General features: G+C 37.8%; 1 protein-coding gene across 4 annotated transcripts in view; it reads right to left on the reverse strand.

Moving 5' to 3' along the window:
- Positions 1-1,687: 1,687 nt before the first annotated feature.
- The window catches only part of LOC131436412 (serine/arginine repetitive matrix protein 2), a 76,085-nt gene continuing 60,920 nt past the window's right edge, over positions 1,688-16,852 (reverse strand). For 3 of the 4 annotated variants that reach the window (XM_058605129.1, XM_058605127.1, XM_058605130.1), the window contains 4 exons: positions 12,229-12,284; positions 8,931-12,161; positions 2,954-3,178; positions 1,688-2,302 (listed from right to left, as the gene is read on the reverse strand). In XM_058605129.1, coding sequence (XP_058461112.1) covers positions 2,188-2,302; positions 2,954-3,178; positions 8,931-12,161; positions 12,229-12,284 — 3,627 coding nt within the window. In that variant the 3' untranslated portion in view covers positions 1,688-2,187. Of the gene's footprint in view, positions 2,303-2,493; positions 2,815-2,953; positions 3,179-8,930; positions 12,162-12,228; positions 12,285-16,852 lie in introns of those variants that run through there. The other variant, XM_058605128.1, reaches the window with a different exon arrangement.

The following is a 16,852-nucleotide window of genomic DNA, read 5'->3' on the forward strand; positions in this document are numbered from 1 at the left end:
CAGAAAAACCCTTCGATCGAGAAAAGTACGCCAACGCATGAAAAAGACCATCTACAAAACGCTCATTAGACGGGTGTTCTCTATGGCCACGAGACCTGGATATGTTGGCAGAGGACCAACGCGCCCTCAGTGTTTTCGAAAGAAAGGTTCTGAGGACCCTCTATGGCGGAGTGCAGATGGAAGATGGAACGTGGAGACGGTGTATGAATCACGAATTGCAACTGCTGCTAGGAGAACCACCTATCGTACGGACAGCTAAAATCGGATCTCTACGATGGGCTGGGCATGTCAAAAGGATGTCGGACGACAGCCCAGTGAAAATAGTTCTTGAATCTAATCCGACTGGTACAAGAAGAAGAGGAGCGCAGCGAGCAAGGTGGATCGATCAAGTGGAGGGTGATCTCAGAAGCATCCGTACCTTGAGTGGCTGGCGACGAGCAGCCATGGACCGAGTTATGTGGAGACGTATGCTTGATACAGCAAAGGACACCCCAGGCCTATAGCTGTTAGGTAAGGTAAGTGTGCAAAATTTGAAAAAATGGTGCAGTAGATTTTGAATGCCGATGAACACGGACTTTCAAAACCTGCTTTCGAGGAAAACGCGTTCAAAGTTTTTTGTCTATAAAATCAATGGAAACAATTAATTACTCCAGCGAGCCCGTAGGGTCAAATATTTTCAAAAAATCATATTTTTTCTTTTATAATTTGGTAAAATGAAACATTTAAAGAATGTTTTGTCAAATTTTAAGTCAATCAAAGCAGAATTCTTGGGTCTATGCGCCGAGCTCTTATTTCTTCGCAGTATGAGATAAGCAGAGATAAAAGAAGATACAAAGACAAAAATAAATGATTTTTCAAAAGTGTTAGACCCTACCCGCTTCTTAATGAAAAACAAAAATCACTGTTTACTGCAGTAACTCGTTTTTACAAACGAGAAGATGATTTACGGAGCACATACAAGAAAATTTTTGCATTCAGAAACGGAGACGGTTCATTCTCGGAAAAACATGCGAACATGGTTTATTCTAAAAATATTTTGTCTATATGGCTAACATAATTTAATATTGATCAAGGTATTTCGATTTTTCAAGACGTGTTGAAATAAAGATTATTGTTTTTAAGTAATTTTATCGAAATATGGTACAACATATTTGTTTCTCATTTAGGTTATTCCTCCCATTTCGAATGGATTGAAATATTCGGACAATTCGAGAGCTATATGTCTTCACCTGGGACGTACCCAGAATAATATTTTTTGGTAATAAAGTAGTTGTACCACAGCTCTCGTTTTCGTAGCCGTATGTAGCAGAATACTTATGGGATAGAAAATTGTTGCCAGGACTAGAATTAGCTCACTTTGACAAAACCATGCGTATCTTCACTTCCGGTAATTAGATCCCAAATAAGATCCCCCGGAGATCTCCTGGTACTAAGGCATATAAAGAAAAGTTGAAAATAGCAACTCTCTTGAATTGCAGCATCTTTTTGCTCAAAATTAATCTATTGTTGGGTCGATGGATGCATCCAAGGTGGTAACCCTAGAAATATTGCTTTAGTGAAAAACTCAATTTGTCGGATTCTGATTCCTTACTCCAGATAGATATTACGTACTATTTCCGTACACTAATCTAAATATTTACTGCGGAAATAATTTGGATTTCGGATGAAGACGCAAACACCAGCAAAATTACTAGTACATTGTTAATCACATTGTATTGACCATTGAAAACTTATTTCTTGGGTTAGTCTAAAAATGCATGATATGATAAATAAATTGTTATAAATAATTCAATAAATTAAATAAATTAGACGTTGGAAAGAGTTATGCTACGAAAGTCGGTATTTTAAATGGGTTAATTGCACCTCAGTAGTGACTAGATCATGTGGAATATAGATAAATTTGCTAACCAGTTCAGGTTGTCTACTAACTCAACGTTACATATATGTAGTATTCGGTTATTGCTGAAAAATTAGGGGTAAATGCACCTTGCGGATACGATCAATTATTATAAGAATATTTCATTTATTAGTGCCAGTTATTTCAATAATATCAACATCGGTTTGAAGTACTTGCTTTCATTTGATTGTTTTTGATTTTTAGAGTCACTTTCTTGTTTTAGAGTATTTAGTTTTTTTTCTATTGACAAAATGGTAACAGAGTGATCATGAATTTTAACAAACTACCCACTAACCACTTTTACTGTGACTTCTGGATCGTGAGCGGCTGTGGCTGTTGTAACTGCTGCCGCTCGATTGCGACGACATAGAAGATCGGCGATATGGTATTGGGCGCTTCCGAGCACTGTTAGTTGTGTTAGTTGTTTTGTTCCAGTGCAAGCAATGATGTGTTAAAGAAAAATGTGATACGAATGTTAATACATAAAAAAAGATGTGTCAAGCGATTGTTTGAGTAAAATTTTAAAACTTACCGTGATGCTTTTGAAATAATAAAGACAGCTTTCGGAACATTTTAGGACAAACAAAACTAAGATCTACATTTTCAGGCTTTGATTCAATGTTACGAAGAAATACACTTGGAACTTATAAGTAAACTGAAAAGTTTTTTTTCTACATAACACAATGGGCACAATAACTGAAAAATAAGTTTTTGACAGTGTTTCTAAAACAAGATAAGAAACAGTGACTGCTTCTGGCTGTGCGAAGCAAATAATCAAGCGAGCAATGAATATTCAAAGTTCGATAGAACCTAAGATCTATCTTCTTCTCCGCCTCCGGACGGAACGATCGGAACTACTCGATCTGCTACTAGAGCTACTACTGCTGGATCTACCACGCGATTTTCGCGATCTCGAGCTGAACCGAAGAGAAAGAAAAAAATAATAAAGTAAAAAACCAGTAATTCAAAATAAATCAAATTAAGCAACAACAAAGTGCAGCAAGAAAAAAATCCTGTTTCAAGAAGTTGATCCGAATAACGCTACCCGGAACTTACCTGGTAATTCTGCGTCTATCTAGGAAGCTTGGCGAGCCGGCGCGGCGTGGAATTGAGGGTGATCGAGAACGTCGCACTGGTGGTGTTCGGGATCGGGACCGGGAAGTACTGCTGTGTGACCTAGAATGGCTGCTATCGCGACTGGACCGTGAGCGTGATCGAGACGAACGGCTACGAGAACGAGAGCTGCGTGAACTGGAACTGGAGCTGCTGTAGCTACGCGATCTACAAAAGTTGTTTGATATGCGAGTTAAAAACCTGTTTTATCCACCTAGTGGTGTAATGATGCCTTTCTCATATTACTTATAGGATTATGAATATTACTGTGGAATTCGCAAAAACAACTGTTTATTGAATAAAAATAGGAAAGTTTGTTCGGACCTAATCTAACAAACTCTACAAATCCTGTTTAAGCGCTATTCACACTAGGCCGTGGCGTATCCGAAACGGGACCGGACTGAATCCTGTCTGGGTTTACGCTTCAAATTTGTTTAAGGTGCCAGACTCTTTGCAAGCGTAAGAGTAATGTCAACAATGTGTGCGTAATAACAAATTCCGGCGCTTCTTTGCCTGATTTTAATCAATAAATCTTCCATATGGTTGAAAAATAAACCAATCGGATCATTCTGCTTAAAATTGCAATTCAAGAAAAGCGAAAATCTTAGTCTAAAACTCTTCCGCTTTCCTTAAAACTGCTCGAGAAAAAATATTTCAGTTTCAGCTTACATCCACTAACAAACACATTCCTATATGGATTTCCTCTTGCAGCAATTATTGCGATTTACGTACCTTCTAAAGGGTGATTTTTTAAGAGCTTGAGAACTTTTTAAAACAATAAAACGCATAAAATTTGCAAAATCTCATCGGTTCTTTATTTTAAACGTTAGATTGGTACATGACATTTACTTTTTGAAGATAATTTCATTTAAATGTTGACCGCGGCTGCGTCTTAGGTGGTCCATTCGGAAAATCCGCTTTTTTATCGACAAATTTTGTTCAGCGATGAGGCTCATTTCTGGTTGAATGGCTACGTAAATAAGCAAAATTGCCGCATTTGGAGTGAAGAGCAACCAGAAGCCGTTCAAGAACTGCCCATGCATCCCGAAAAATGCACTGTTTGGTGTGGTTTGTACGCTGGTGAAATCATTGGACCGTATTTTTTCAAAGATGCTGTTGGACGCAACGTTACAGTGAATGGCGATCGCTATCGTTCGATGCTAACAAACTTTTTGTTGCCAAAAATGGAAGAACTGAACTTGGTTGACATGTGGTTTCAACAAGATGGCGCTACATGCCACACAGCTCGCGATTCTATGGCCATTTTGAGGGAAAACTTCGGAGAACAATTCATCTCAAGAAATGGACCGGTAAGTTGGCCACCAAGATCATGCGATTTGACGCCTTTAGACTATTTTTTGTGGGGCTACGTCAAGTCTAAAGTCTACAGAAATAAGCCAGTAACTATTCCAGCTTTGGAAGACAACATTTCCGAAGAAATTCGGGCTATTCCGGCCGAAATGCTCGAAAAAGTTGCCCAAAATTGGACTTTCCGAATGGACCACCTAAGACGCAGCCGCGGTCAACATTTAAATGAAATTATCTTCAAAAAGTAAATGTCATGTACCAATCTAACGTTTGAAATAAAGAACCGATGAGATTTTGCAAATTTTATGCGTTTTATTGTTTAAAAAAGTTCTCAAGCTCTTAAAAAATCACCCTTTATAAGTAAACCTGAAAAAAGGAACCTTTAACTCAATACGCGAAAGACAATGAATATGGAATGTTGTCGTAAAACTATTTATTTTTCCGGAAAACTGCTTTTGTAACAGGAAATATTTAGTTTTGTTTATTTTGTGTAGCGCAATCTAATACAAATCCATTGAAGCAGTGTTGCTTACTTTTTTTTATTAGGGAATTGAAATCTACATTCATAAAATGTAAGCAATTTTCCATCAAACGTTGGTAAAAAATTTATGAAACCTGATATTTCATCCAAAAAGTCTGGCTTAACGTTCGTTTGAGAATAAATTATTGCTAAAAAAGAAACTCAATCGTGCAAGCCACTTTGATAAACTGGTTGCACTTCATATATGAATACATAGATCTATGACATACGTACCGAATAAAATGTACGTAATACACAAATAACCAACACACGTTAACTTGGTTTACTCTTGATCCTTAATGCAGCTTCATGTGAATATTCTCACTAGACCGTGTCGTACCGGTGTCTGTATCGACACACGTCCGGAGCACGGTCAAAGCATGCGTTGACTCAAAGTTACTATTGGCAGGTACTTGAATTGTCACATGCTTTCCATTAGAGATGGGCAAAACAGTTCTTTTCAAAGAACCGTTCAGTTATGCAGAGTTCTGTCGAAAGAACTAGTTCTCCAGAGCCGTTCGTTCTAGTCATAGTTGGTTTGTTTGTTCAAAGACTAAACGAGAACTTACTTTTGTAAGCTTAAGCGAGCAAAAAAATGGTCCCTCGAAGTAGAACTGAGGTTGTTAGTACCGTTCTTGAAAAAAGCGGACTCGAAAAACAAAAAAAAAAAAAACATCCCACGACTTTGAACTGAAGAACTACCATTCTCGAATAAAGAACTATAGCTCGTTCATTCTTTCAAAAGAACTAGTTCTTTTGAACCGTTCGCGAACGAATTGCCCATCTCTACTTTCCATCAAAGGCTCCAAGACACAGCGGGAAATTCCACAAAAATCGTTAGCAATCTTCTTCCACATATCTTCTGTTGGTTTCGGCATTGCATCGATTATTTTTTCGGTAATTACACGACATACCTCGTGAACAATCTGGTAGACAGCCCCAAGTCTGTAACTAAATGCTATGTTTTTTTGCGTGATTCCTGTTGCTAAATATCTGAAACAGCGAGTTGAACCAGGCTTCTGACATTCGGAAATATGTCTTGATCTCGTCATTCAAAAGCTGCTTATATAAGGTGGTGAATTCACCCTCAACTGCTCTTTTTCGCCAAAGTTCGTACATCCAAATCTTCTTTCTTTTTCTTTTGTTTTTAAACTGCTAATTATCTTCGTCATACAGAGCAATTGTAATCACGGCCAATTCTTCGTTAGAAAAATAGAAATTCGCGAGGAATAGAAAAACATCAAATGCAACGATTGTGTATGTTACTAATAGCAACGGCAGCGACACGGAAAGTGCACGGTATGATGAGAATATTTTACAAATAAATCCCGGCACGTTGCGGTCCCGTTCCGTATACGTCACGGCCTAGTGTGAATAGCGTTTTACCCTGTAGTTCCGGAACCGGAAGTAATAAACACAAGAAATTTAGGAATTCCGTATGAAACTGTTAGAATTTTCCTTTGAACTTATAAGTTTGTGAAAATCGAAATGGACCATCTTGAAGGAATGCGAGTGAGATCCTTTTTGCACTTTTAATCAACATTTCCAATTCTTACGAAACCGGAACTGGAACGGTATTACTGCACTACCGGCTGTAAAAATTGCACATTTTTTCAAATCAATTTGAATTTTATTTTAATTTGAATTCGTTTATTCTTTCGGTCGCACTTATCATAGAATTGCTAAAATTTTTATCAACCGCAACACCGTCTTTTACCAATATCACACACCAGTAGCAGACATCCGTTACCGATTTTTCATAGCATGTACGAAATAGAACAAAGCACGCATCGTTCGTTTTGTATTTTCTTCTTCTTTCGGTGTTGTACATATTTTCAATCTATATGGCGCGATTTGAAAACTTTGACACTCATCGCTCTGTAACTGCGGAGCCGGAAGTCGGATCCGGATGAAATTTCACAGTAGCTTTAAAGATAATATGAGCTTCAATTCAAATCAAGACTTGTGAAAATTGGTTCAAGCATCGCAGAGAAATCGAAGTGAGTTCCATTTTTGGAGTTTTTCTTCACCACTTTCGGTGCTTCCGGAACAGAAAAAGGGGGGACCAGTATTGCCGAATTAAACTTTTATGCCCACAAACAAACAAGCTCTGCAAACTAGAAGAATTTATCAGACAGTTTTATGGGATTTGTACCTAATTGGTAATTTTCCACTTATCACGATTTAGTTCCGGAACCGGAAGTCCGATCCGGAAAAATGTTCTAGGAATTTTAGGAAACCGTAAGACCTTTCATTTAATTCTTAGTTTGTGAAAATCGGTTGAGCCGTTTTAGAGAAAATTGAATGCACACTTTTTCTCTAAGTTTCACATATTACCATGTAACTCCGAAACCGGAAGTCGGATCTAAATGAAATTAAATAGTCGACTATGGCACCATTAGGCCTTTCATTTGAATTATAATTTGTGAAAATCGGTTCAGCCATCTCCGAGAAAAGTGAGTGCATATTTTTGTTACATACACACACAGACATTTGCTCAGTTCGTCGAGCTAAGTCTAATGGTATATGACATTCGGCCCTCCGGGTCGGTTCTCACAGTGATTGCATAGAGCAATTCCAGAAATGCTTAGCAGATCATCAGACTCGACCATCTCCGATTTGGATGAAACTTTGCACATGGCTCCAGTATGGCAAACCATAAGTTTTGAACTGATGGAGAGGTCAATCCGACTCACGACTGATTTTTAAAAAAGGGCGTATATATTTTTGCATTTCACAAAAATTGCCTTTTTCAAATCGTTGTAACTCGGAAGCCGGTAATTGTACAAAAATGACGTTCAGGAAGAAGTTGTAGGGAATCGATTGGGCACTCTAAAAAAAATATACACTGAAAAATTTTTTTTCTCGATAATTACAAAATAACCCGAAAAAATTAAATAAAAAAAATCTGGGTTTTAATTTGTTTTGATAAAATTCGAATATGTAAATTGTTTCAGCTGTAACTTCTTCATTTTTCTAAAGGCACGGATGGGATAGCCATCAATCTTTAGGTTTTAATAACAGTTTTAAAATAAAAATTATCAAAGAAAATTAAAACCATGATTATTTTATTTACCTTTTTCGGATTATTTTGTAATTATTTAGAAAAAAAACCAAAATTTTTTTCCAGTGTATTTTTTTTAGAGGGCCCAATAAATTCCCTACAACTTTTTCCTGAACGCCATTTTTGTACAAGTAACGGTTTCCGGGTTACAACGATTTGAAAAAGGCAATTTTTGTGAAATGCAAAAATACATACGCCCTTTTTAAAAATCAGTCGGATTGACCTCGCCATCGGTTCAAAACTTATGGTTTGCCATACTGAAGCCATGTGCAAAGTTTCATCCAAATCGAAGAAGATCAATTCTGTTTTTGTCACTTTTTCATCTACTCATTCCTGGGATTGCTCCATAGCCTTTCTATATGAGAAAGGCAAAAATACTCATGAAATCGAAAATTTTCACTAATCGCACTGAAATACCGAACCCGAAATCGGATCTGGATAAACTTTTCGGGGAACTTTTAAAGAATTTCACGACCTTCTATTTGCTTCTAAGTTTGTGGAAATTAGTTAAGAAATTTCCGAGAAAATAGAGTGCGCCTTTTTGCGTAAATTTGCACGTATATCTTTGTAATTCCGGAACCAGAAGTCGGATCCAAATAAAATTCAAGAAAATTGTATGAGGCTTTAATACGTTTCATTTGAGTCAAAGTTTGTAAAAATAGGTTCAACCATCTCTGAGAACCGTGTGTTACATTATTTTTCCTTTTTTTTGTGCATATCATCCTGTAATTCCGGAACCGGAAGTCGGATCCAAATGAAACTCAGGAACTTTGTATGGGACCTTAAGACCTTTCATTTGAATCTATGTTTGTAAAATCGGTTCAGCCATCTCTGAGTAAATTGAGTGACATTATTTGTTACACACACAGACATTTTGCGTACTCGACGAACTGAGTCGAATGGTATAAGACAACCGGATCTCTGGGCCTCGGTTGTAAAGTCGGTTTTCACAGCGATTGCATAGCATTTCGATATGAGAAAGGCAAAAATATTGTTATTAAAGATTGTACTGCCTCTGTATTTCTCACCTGTGGGATCTGGATCGGGATCTCGACCGTGACTTTGATGTACTGCGGGACTTTCGTGAATCTACAACCTCCATTGCGGCGCCAGATATTTTCTCCTTCAGAATACTGTCCACTGCACTCAGAATTGTACTTTTAGCCAGACTACCAGATGTACTGTCACTTTTGCTGTCATCCATTCGGCAGGCACCGACAGTAGTCAGAATGTCATGAATATCCTTCTTCATCTGACTCGTACTAATACCCGTCGGTTCGCTGCTGACTGATATTTCTTTCTTTCGGTTGATCTCCTCCGGAGATTCTGTGCTGAACTCGATTCCTTTTGGACCAACCACAGTTCCTGTGTTAAGGGCAGCGATAGTAGCTGTCGTTTTTGCCTGCTGAATCTGAATGCTTCGTTCTCGACTTTCGCCTAGCCGTGGTGGACCTACCTCAGACGGATCGCCTTTACCGGATTGCTCCGAAACGGATTTCTTCTTTTCTAGACACTGTTTGGCTTTGGCGGCCAAATCATTCTTCAGTGCTTTCAGTAAAGATAGGTCCTTATCTTCACGGTTGTCACTGTAGGACGGTAAAAATGCATCCAAATGATCGTTTCTGTCTTTTTTGTTGGACCTTCCAGATTGGTCTACTGACTCGGCATCCGATTCGGATGACGATGATGCCGGGGATTGAAGTTTTACAACCGGTTGAACTACCTGTGGTTGCTTTTTCTTCGGTTTCTTACTATGTTTAAGTTTTTCGTTCAACGTTGGAACTGACCGTTTTGGAGACGGACTCTTCGTTTGCTTCGGAGAAGGACTTTTAGTTCGTCTAGGAGGTGTTTTCGTCGGTTGATCGTAACTCTGAGCTGTTGTTTTGTGAGTTTCAGTGACCACTTCAACGACTTGTTTCGGAGGTGAACGCTTAAAGTCACTAGCTCTGGATCGTACAGGAGAGGGCGGGGTGCGTTCTGTACGCTTTTTTGTAGCAGGCGATCGGGAACGTTGCTCCAGTTTCTTACTGGTCGATGATTCCGTCAAGGGAGGGGTTCCGTAACATCGCGTTTTCGATGGAGACTGTGACCGTGATCTGGAAGTATACTTTGAAGATTGAGTTGAACGCGAAGGATCGTGACGGTGCTTCGGTGAATGCGCTGGTACGGGACTATTTTTCTTCGATCTTACATCTGGTGGCGAAGATCTAGGTGAAGTTGAAGTTTGACACATGTCCTTAGACTGCGATCGAGATGTTGTCTGATTGGTTGTCCTTGTTGCCTTATCGAGTATATCACGGTATCGCTCGGGATCTCGTTGTGCAGGTGAATAGCTGAGGTCGGATGACGCCGAATCGGAAGAATCTCTGGACACTGATCGATTTCGATTGGGTTTGATTTGTTCGGTTCTGTTCGGTGTTGCAGACTGATAGCTATCGGCAGGAGGGGTCCTATGAACTCGCGAAGGTTTCTCCGGGCTTGGCGTGAGAGTCAATTTCTTATCATGTGGAGACTTTGAACGTTGCTTCCGTTTATTTACTGGTGATCTAGAGCGATTCGTTTTGGAATCCGTGTCATTTGACCGTGATCGACGCTGTTTGTAACCAGCCGGAGATTTCGCACGACTTTCCTGCTGCTTAGAGGCAGGAAGGTTAGGAGTTGGTTTTCTAACTTTCTCAGTAGACCGAGAACGTTTCGGTTTTGTAAAAACAGGGGACTTCGATCGGGGTTTTTGCTTCTTGGGAGAAGATTTCGAACGATCTTCACGATTGCTAGCCGGAGATTTGGATCGTTGCTTGCGGTTGCTGCTCGCATGTCGGCTTTCTTTGTTTTTCGATGGTGATTTCGATCGTGGTCTGTTACGTTCTCTGGAGGACTGCCGTTGTTCTTTCCGAGCAAGTGATGGGCTTGGGGACTTCTTCTTGGAAGATCTAGAAACTGGTGATTTTACCCGAGTTTTTGGTTTTTCGGGTAAACTCGGCTTTTTCTTGGGAGTGATGCTCCTATCTCGTTTCCTGTACTTTGGCGAAACGGACCTTTCTGAATCTGAATGATGTCGGGTTCGAGCTTTCGGTGGAGGGCTGGCTTTTTTCTTGGGAGTGACGCTTCGGTCCCGTTTTCTAATAATCGGTGAAAGAGATTTTTTCGAGTCTTTGTGATCTTTTGATTTGTTCCTAGAAGATCGAGCTACCGGTGACTCGTGTCTGGTTCTAGCTTTTGCCGGTGAGCTGTGCCGTTTCTTGGGACTGATACTTCTGTCTTGTTTTTTGTAGTTCGGAGAGATAGATCTTCTGGATTCTGAGCGATCTTTCGATTTTTTTCTTGAAGACCTGGAAACTGGCGAATCGTTTTTGTTTTTCGATTTCGGAACAGGACTGGATTTTTTCTTCGGACTGTTACTTCTAGCTCTTTTCCTTTTGTTGTCTGGCGGCGAAACTGATCGTTTAGAATCTCTGCGATCTTTTGATTTGTGCCCGGAAGATTTTGAGACCGGTGAGTCCTGTCTGGGTTTAGTTTTTACTGGCGAAGTTTGTCTTTTTCTGGGACTGACACTCCGGTCACGTTTTCTAGCGGCTGGTGAAACAGATCTTCTATTTTTGCGATCTTTCGATTGATATCGGCGCTTTGTTTTGGAACTAGATCTATCTCTTTCATTTCGTGTTTCTCGTTGTTTTCTATCGTCTCTGCTTCTGCTAGTTGATCTTGAACGGTGTCTACGTTTCTCTTTCGTATTACTTTCCTCATTTATTGAACTTCTGGACCGTGAGCGTTCTCGACGCTTCTCTTTAGATTTCAACTCTTCCCGTTTCTTACTGGGCGATCTGGTTCTTGATCTAGACATATGTTTACTTTTTTGCTTGTCATCGTCCAATTTTTTAGGAGATCTTCCCTTTTTTCTATCTTTAGTTTTTTCAACGCTTTTATTTCGCCTTTCCGGAGATTTATGACGTCGTCCTTTCGTCGTCTCTTTTGCAGTCACGGGAGACCTTTCTTTGTGTGGTGATCGAGACCTAGATCTTGACCTATTTTTCTCAACCGATCTATTCGTGCGTCTATTCCTTGATCGACTTCTTCTTTCACGACCTTCATCTCTTGAGTAGCGATCGTCACGATCACGTTGTTTCTGTCGATTGTTTCTATCGTCCCGATCGTCATTGTCTCTCCTGTCATCGCGAGCACGATTAGATTCGTCACGACGGTCCTTATCTTTCTTGTTGGTTCCCTTGTCTTGATTCTGAACTGGTCTCTTCACAGGAGAACTGTGAATTAGAGAAAATATTTTTTTAAAAAGCTGACTTTACAATGACTGAAATTAGAAATTCTCACCTGTCACACGAGTGAGAGCGTGATTTTGCTCGCTTCTTTTTGGTATTTTTCTTCCTCTGTTGGTGAAAACATAAAGACAGAAAAAATGAATCAGAAATTTTTTCTCTCGAAGACAAATCTAGGCAAGTTACTAGATCTAAGTTACTTTCAATTTCAAAATAGATACAAAATTAAAATTTCATATACAATAAACTAATTAAATTCAAACTGGTTGTAACTTGATGAATGTATCTTAGTATGATTTATGAAACGAAAATTAATGAAACGAAATAGAAATAATAAAAAAAAGTACAACTTACGTTCAATGTAAATCGAGATTTTTTTCATATAAAGGTTGGGATTTGTGCGATGCGGCCTTTTGGGAGGATTCTCCTCAGAGCTAGGTACACATAACGAATGAAACTGTTGAGAAAGGTCAGCATAGAGGTTTAGCAATAGAGATCGGTCTCTGACACTATAGATAGTTCGCAAAGTTCGCATGAAGAGTGAAGTTCGGATCGGTTGAACATTATGTTTGTGTCAGTGAGCCATTACTGGAATATCTGAGGAATCCGATAGTCTTTCTATCGGTTTTTTTCTTCAAACACGACATGATCGATTGAGAAAATACGAAATGTTCTGGAGTGTCTCGAGATACATTGTGTAGAACTCAAGTAATTAAATATAGGTAGGAAAAACAGAAGAGTAAAGTCCCTCTGGTTGCTTTTTTTGGTTTGCTAGATTACAGTGGTTTTGAGACATTCTCATACTGCCTATGTGAGTTAACAGATTCAACACCATTATTGGAAAAATAAACGAAATTGTCACCCTTTCAAGTTGAGAAAATATTAATTAACTTTTGTTGCAAATGGATCGCAATCTGAATTGAGAAACCCGAAAAACTGTCTTGTTCCACAAGTAGTCCATTACAGCAACAGTTCGACAAAGTTCCCATTCCTCATTGACACTAAAATCTAAATCCTAAAAATGTCAAATACGAAAGAAGAAGCTGGATGACGCGTAGTCAATTCTGTTTAGCGTCAATCGTGGTCTTGTCAAAAGGTATACGTTTGGCACTGAAATTGGTTTGATTTTTTTAAAATATTGTTGGGTTCATTTGATTTTTGTTCGTCATAATGACGATCTGGATAGTACTTTTAAAAGTTTATATCGCTCTGAATCCAGTAATTATTGTTCAAGATTACGATTACAGAAAATAAATTATTACCGCGTCTCGAAGAAGAAATGTCTGTGCGAGGCAAAATCGGACAAAAAAGTGGGGCTAAACAGGACACATAATTTTCGATTCAAAATTTTTACCGGATTCTTGAGACATACCTCAATATTGGTATCTACATTATAATTCTTGTCTCTTATTATAACTAGATTTTCTATAGATTAAAGCAAAACCGACGACACGACCTGTCATTCGCTTTGGAAAACTGTATCGAAAATTGAACTAACCCTCAGAGCAAATTCAGCAGCTAGAAGTTCTATATGGAAGATCTATAATAGAACAGAAACTGGAACAAACGTATCTCCAGCAAGCCGTTCTAGTTTTATTTATTCGACCAGTTCTTCTGTCAAATTTAAAACTGGTCTATGATGCCGTTCTATTTTTTGTATATTTGAAACACGAGTAAAACACTGCTAGGGCTGCCAGTTTTTCTTGTTATAAAATCCAGATTTAAATTTTGTAACTGGCATATATTATGCATCTAGAACTAAAACACTACTGAATATGCCCTCAGAAACTCGTAATGTCAGAATGAAACCTTCTGAAAAATATTTTAAACTAGCAACCCAGAATAACAGTTGCCGTAACCTTAGTTACAGATTCTACAGTTTAAAGATCTATGGTGCCATGTACAGAGCAAAATTTTATTGACCTAACATGATTGACTCTGTCAGGAAAATGACGACTTGTTTCTGATCAAAAGTGAATGAATCTGCCACTATATTTTGACTGGACTGCTACCAAAAAAGGTGCTAAATCGTGGCGAAATCTTGATGGGTAATGTACAAAATGCTGGAGATATCGTCAAGGTCAAAGTGAGTACCAGCAAACCGATCTCTTTCTTGAATAACTTTCGAGCCCACCAAGATTAAAAATCCATACTATTTCTGGCCAACTTTCAATGGTAAATCGAGATTTGGAACAGAAGCAAGAAAAAAATTGAATCAAAAATTCTTGATCTTGGACCTATTTTCAACAGAAATAGCAATTGGAATGAAGCATAGAATATGAATAAAAAGACACCCCATAAAACAAACTATTGCAATGGGAATAACATTGAACATTACGTAACCGGTTTCACGTGGTTTAAAAATATTTCGAATAAAATATTCACCAACAAAAATTTCTTCCACTTTCACTTCAAAATAATAATTTGAAGTTCAATGAACAATATGCAATACAACAATATATCTGATAGGTCAATATGAGTTTAAGAAATGGCTGTATATTAAAAACAAGCTTAACATATATAATTTTCCGACAAATGCAAATAATTGCGCGTATGGCGCAAACCACCATACATTGCATTGCCTTGTCGTTGAGGTACGACGAAGATCTGCTGGATTTGAATTTAATTAATAGTAGTTTAATTAGTGTATTCGGAAGTGGCTATTAAGTGCAATAGAATTTGGTTCATTCAACAAGTCAATTGGACTATCCAGACTAGTTTTTTATATAGATAAAATATATCTAAACTCCGTCGCCGGATCGAAAATTTTATATAATGAAACAAAAATACAATTTGTTTTTGTTTATATTTGTTGCTATGATTTTTGATATCGTAGTAACAAAAAAAGTGTTGCTGGAAATAGTTTTATTGATAACTACCAAGGGGGTTTTCAATATTGTGGTGACTGGACACAATTTTGGTCGGAGTATCCGGTCGTGTCGTGGGCAAAACGATCATTATATGTAGCGCAACATTCGAATAGTCTTCAATTTAGACTCTAAAGTCAGTTTTAGTATGAATTATTTGGTACAGCAGGGCGTCAAGTTTCGAGACATTACCTATATATTCGGCGAACAGGAGTGTGTCTCATGAAAGGTTGAAACCAACATACAATTCATACGAACATGCATGCATTGAATTGATTACAAAGTGCTTGGTAGTAAAATTTTTCTTCGATCTGCCCAAATCTACCTAGCAGTTCTGTAAACGCTATAAAATCTGACGAATGCTTTGGTGGATTCAATTTCCTTTCTGATTGAAATGGATTGAGAAATCAGAGTGTTTGAGTTTTTTAAAGCTACAGCTCCAATGAAAAACTTGAAAAAACAGGGATATTTTAGAAATTAGGTTAGGAAGATTAATATGTCTTAAAGATGTATTACTTGCATAATTAATACTTAAAATTTTTTTAAAATATTTTCTGCACTTTAGATTTTTGTACCACTTTGGATATTTTGATAATGAATGAATAATCTTTGAACACGATATAGAGTTTCGGTTTCATTTTGTTTTAAATGTGGAAAGCTCAATATTTCAGTTTTCCTAAAAATATAACCAATCGATCGTGCGTCTCCATTGAAGTTATATTAGAAGGAATGATCGTTGCATGTGCTAACAAAGATGGAGGAAGATCAACTTTTTTATCGAAAAATTGTGTTCGACGACGCAGCTCATTTCTGGTTTATTCGTCACCAAGCAAAATTGTCGCATCTGGAGTGAAGACCAGCCAGAAGCATTGCAACAGCTACCAATGCATCCCAAAAAAGTCACTGTTTGGTGTGGATTATGAGCTGGAGACATTATTCGTGAAATACCAGCCGATATGTTGGATAAAGTGTACCAAAATTGGACATAGGCGCATAGGCCATCTAAAGCAGAGTCGCGGCCAACATTTGCATGAAATCATCTTCAGACATTAAATTATATCTATCTATTCCAATAATGATTTCATTAATTTTATCATTTTTTTGTTTTTTTATTTTTGAAAATCGAATCCTATACCTCTTAAAAAATTATCCTTTAAGGAGAAAGACACTTTGCAAGCGTATAAGTAATGTAAAAAATGTGTGCGTAAAAAAAATCTTAGTCTAAAACTCTTCCGTTTTTCTGGAAACTGCTCGAGAAAAATTATTTCAGTTTCAGCATACTTTCACTAACACATTTGATTAGAAACGAACACATTCTTATATCTATGTATGAGGATCGCAGTTTGACCATCATTTGTCATTGATTATCAAATTTACAGCAATTCAGTAATTGTAGTTTGATTATACATTTCAAGCTTTATTTTTACCGTACTCCCTGATTATCCAGATTTATCGAGCAACTTGAAAATTATTTTGAAAAAATCATTAAAACAACGCGTAAAAATTTCTGTGAAACATGATTTTTTTTTCTTATATTCACCAAAAGTTTTCGTCAAAAAATTACCGAACAGCGAAATGTAGTCAAAGTGAGTTGAATCAAATATCGTTTTCGCTTGAAGATAACTGAATCTAACCCTAACTATAATCAGAACAAACTGGTTCAAGTGGTACGTTCCCCTGATTATTTGGAAACTTGTGCCATACATTTGACAACATTTGCACTGAGAATTGGGGTGGGCAAAAAACAGCATATTTCTCGGCACAAGAATTGATTTGTTTCTAAAAACAATCAATTGTTTTGAAGAGGAACTT

The sequence above is a fragment of the Malaya genurostris genome, chromosome 3 (genome assembly GCF_030247185.1).
Source record: "Malaya genurostris strain Urasoe2022 chromosome 3, Malgen_1.1, whole genome shotgun sequence".
In the NCBI taxonomy this organism is placed as follows: domain Eukaryota; kingdom Metazoa; phylum Arthropoda; class Insecta; order Diptera; family Culicidae; genus Malaya; species Malaya genurostris.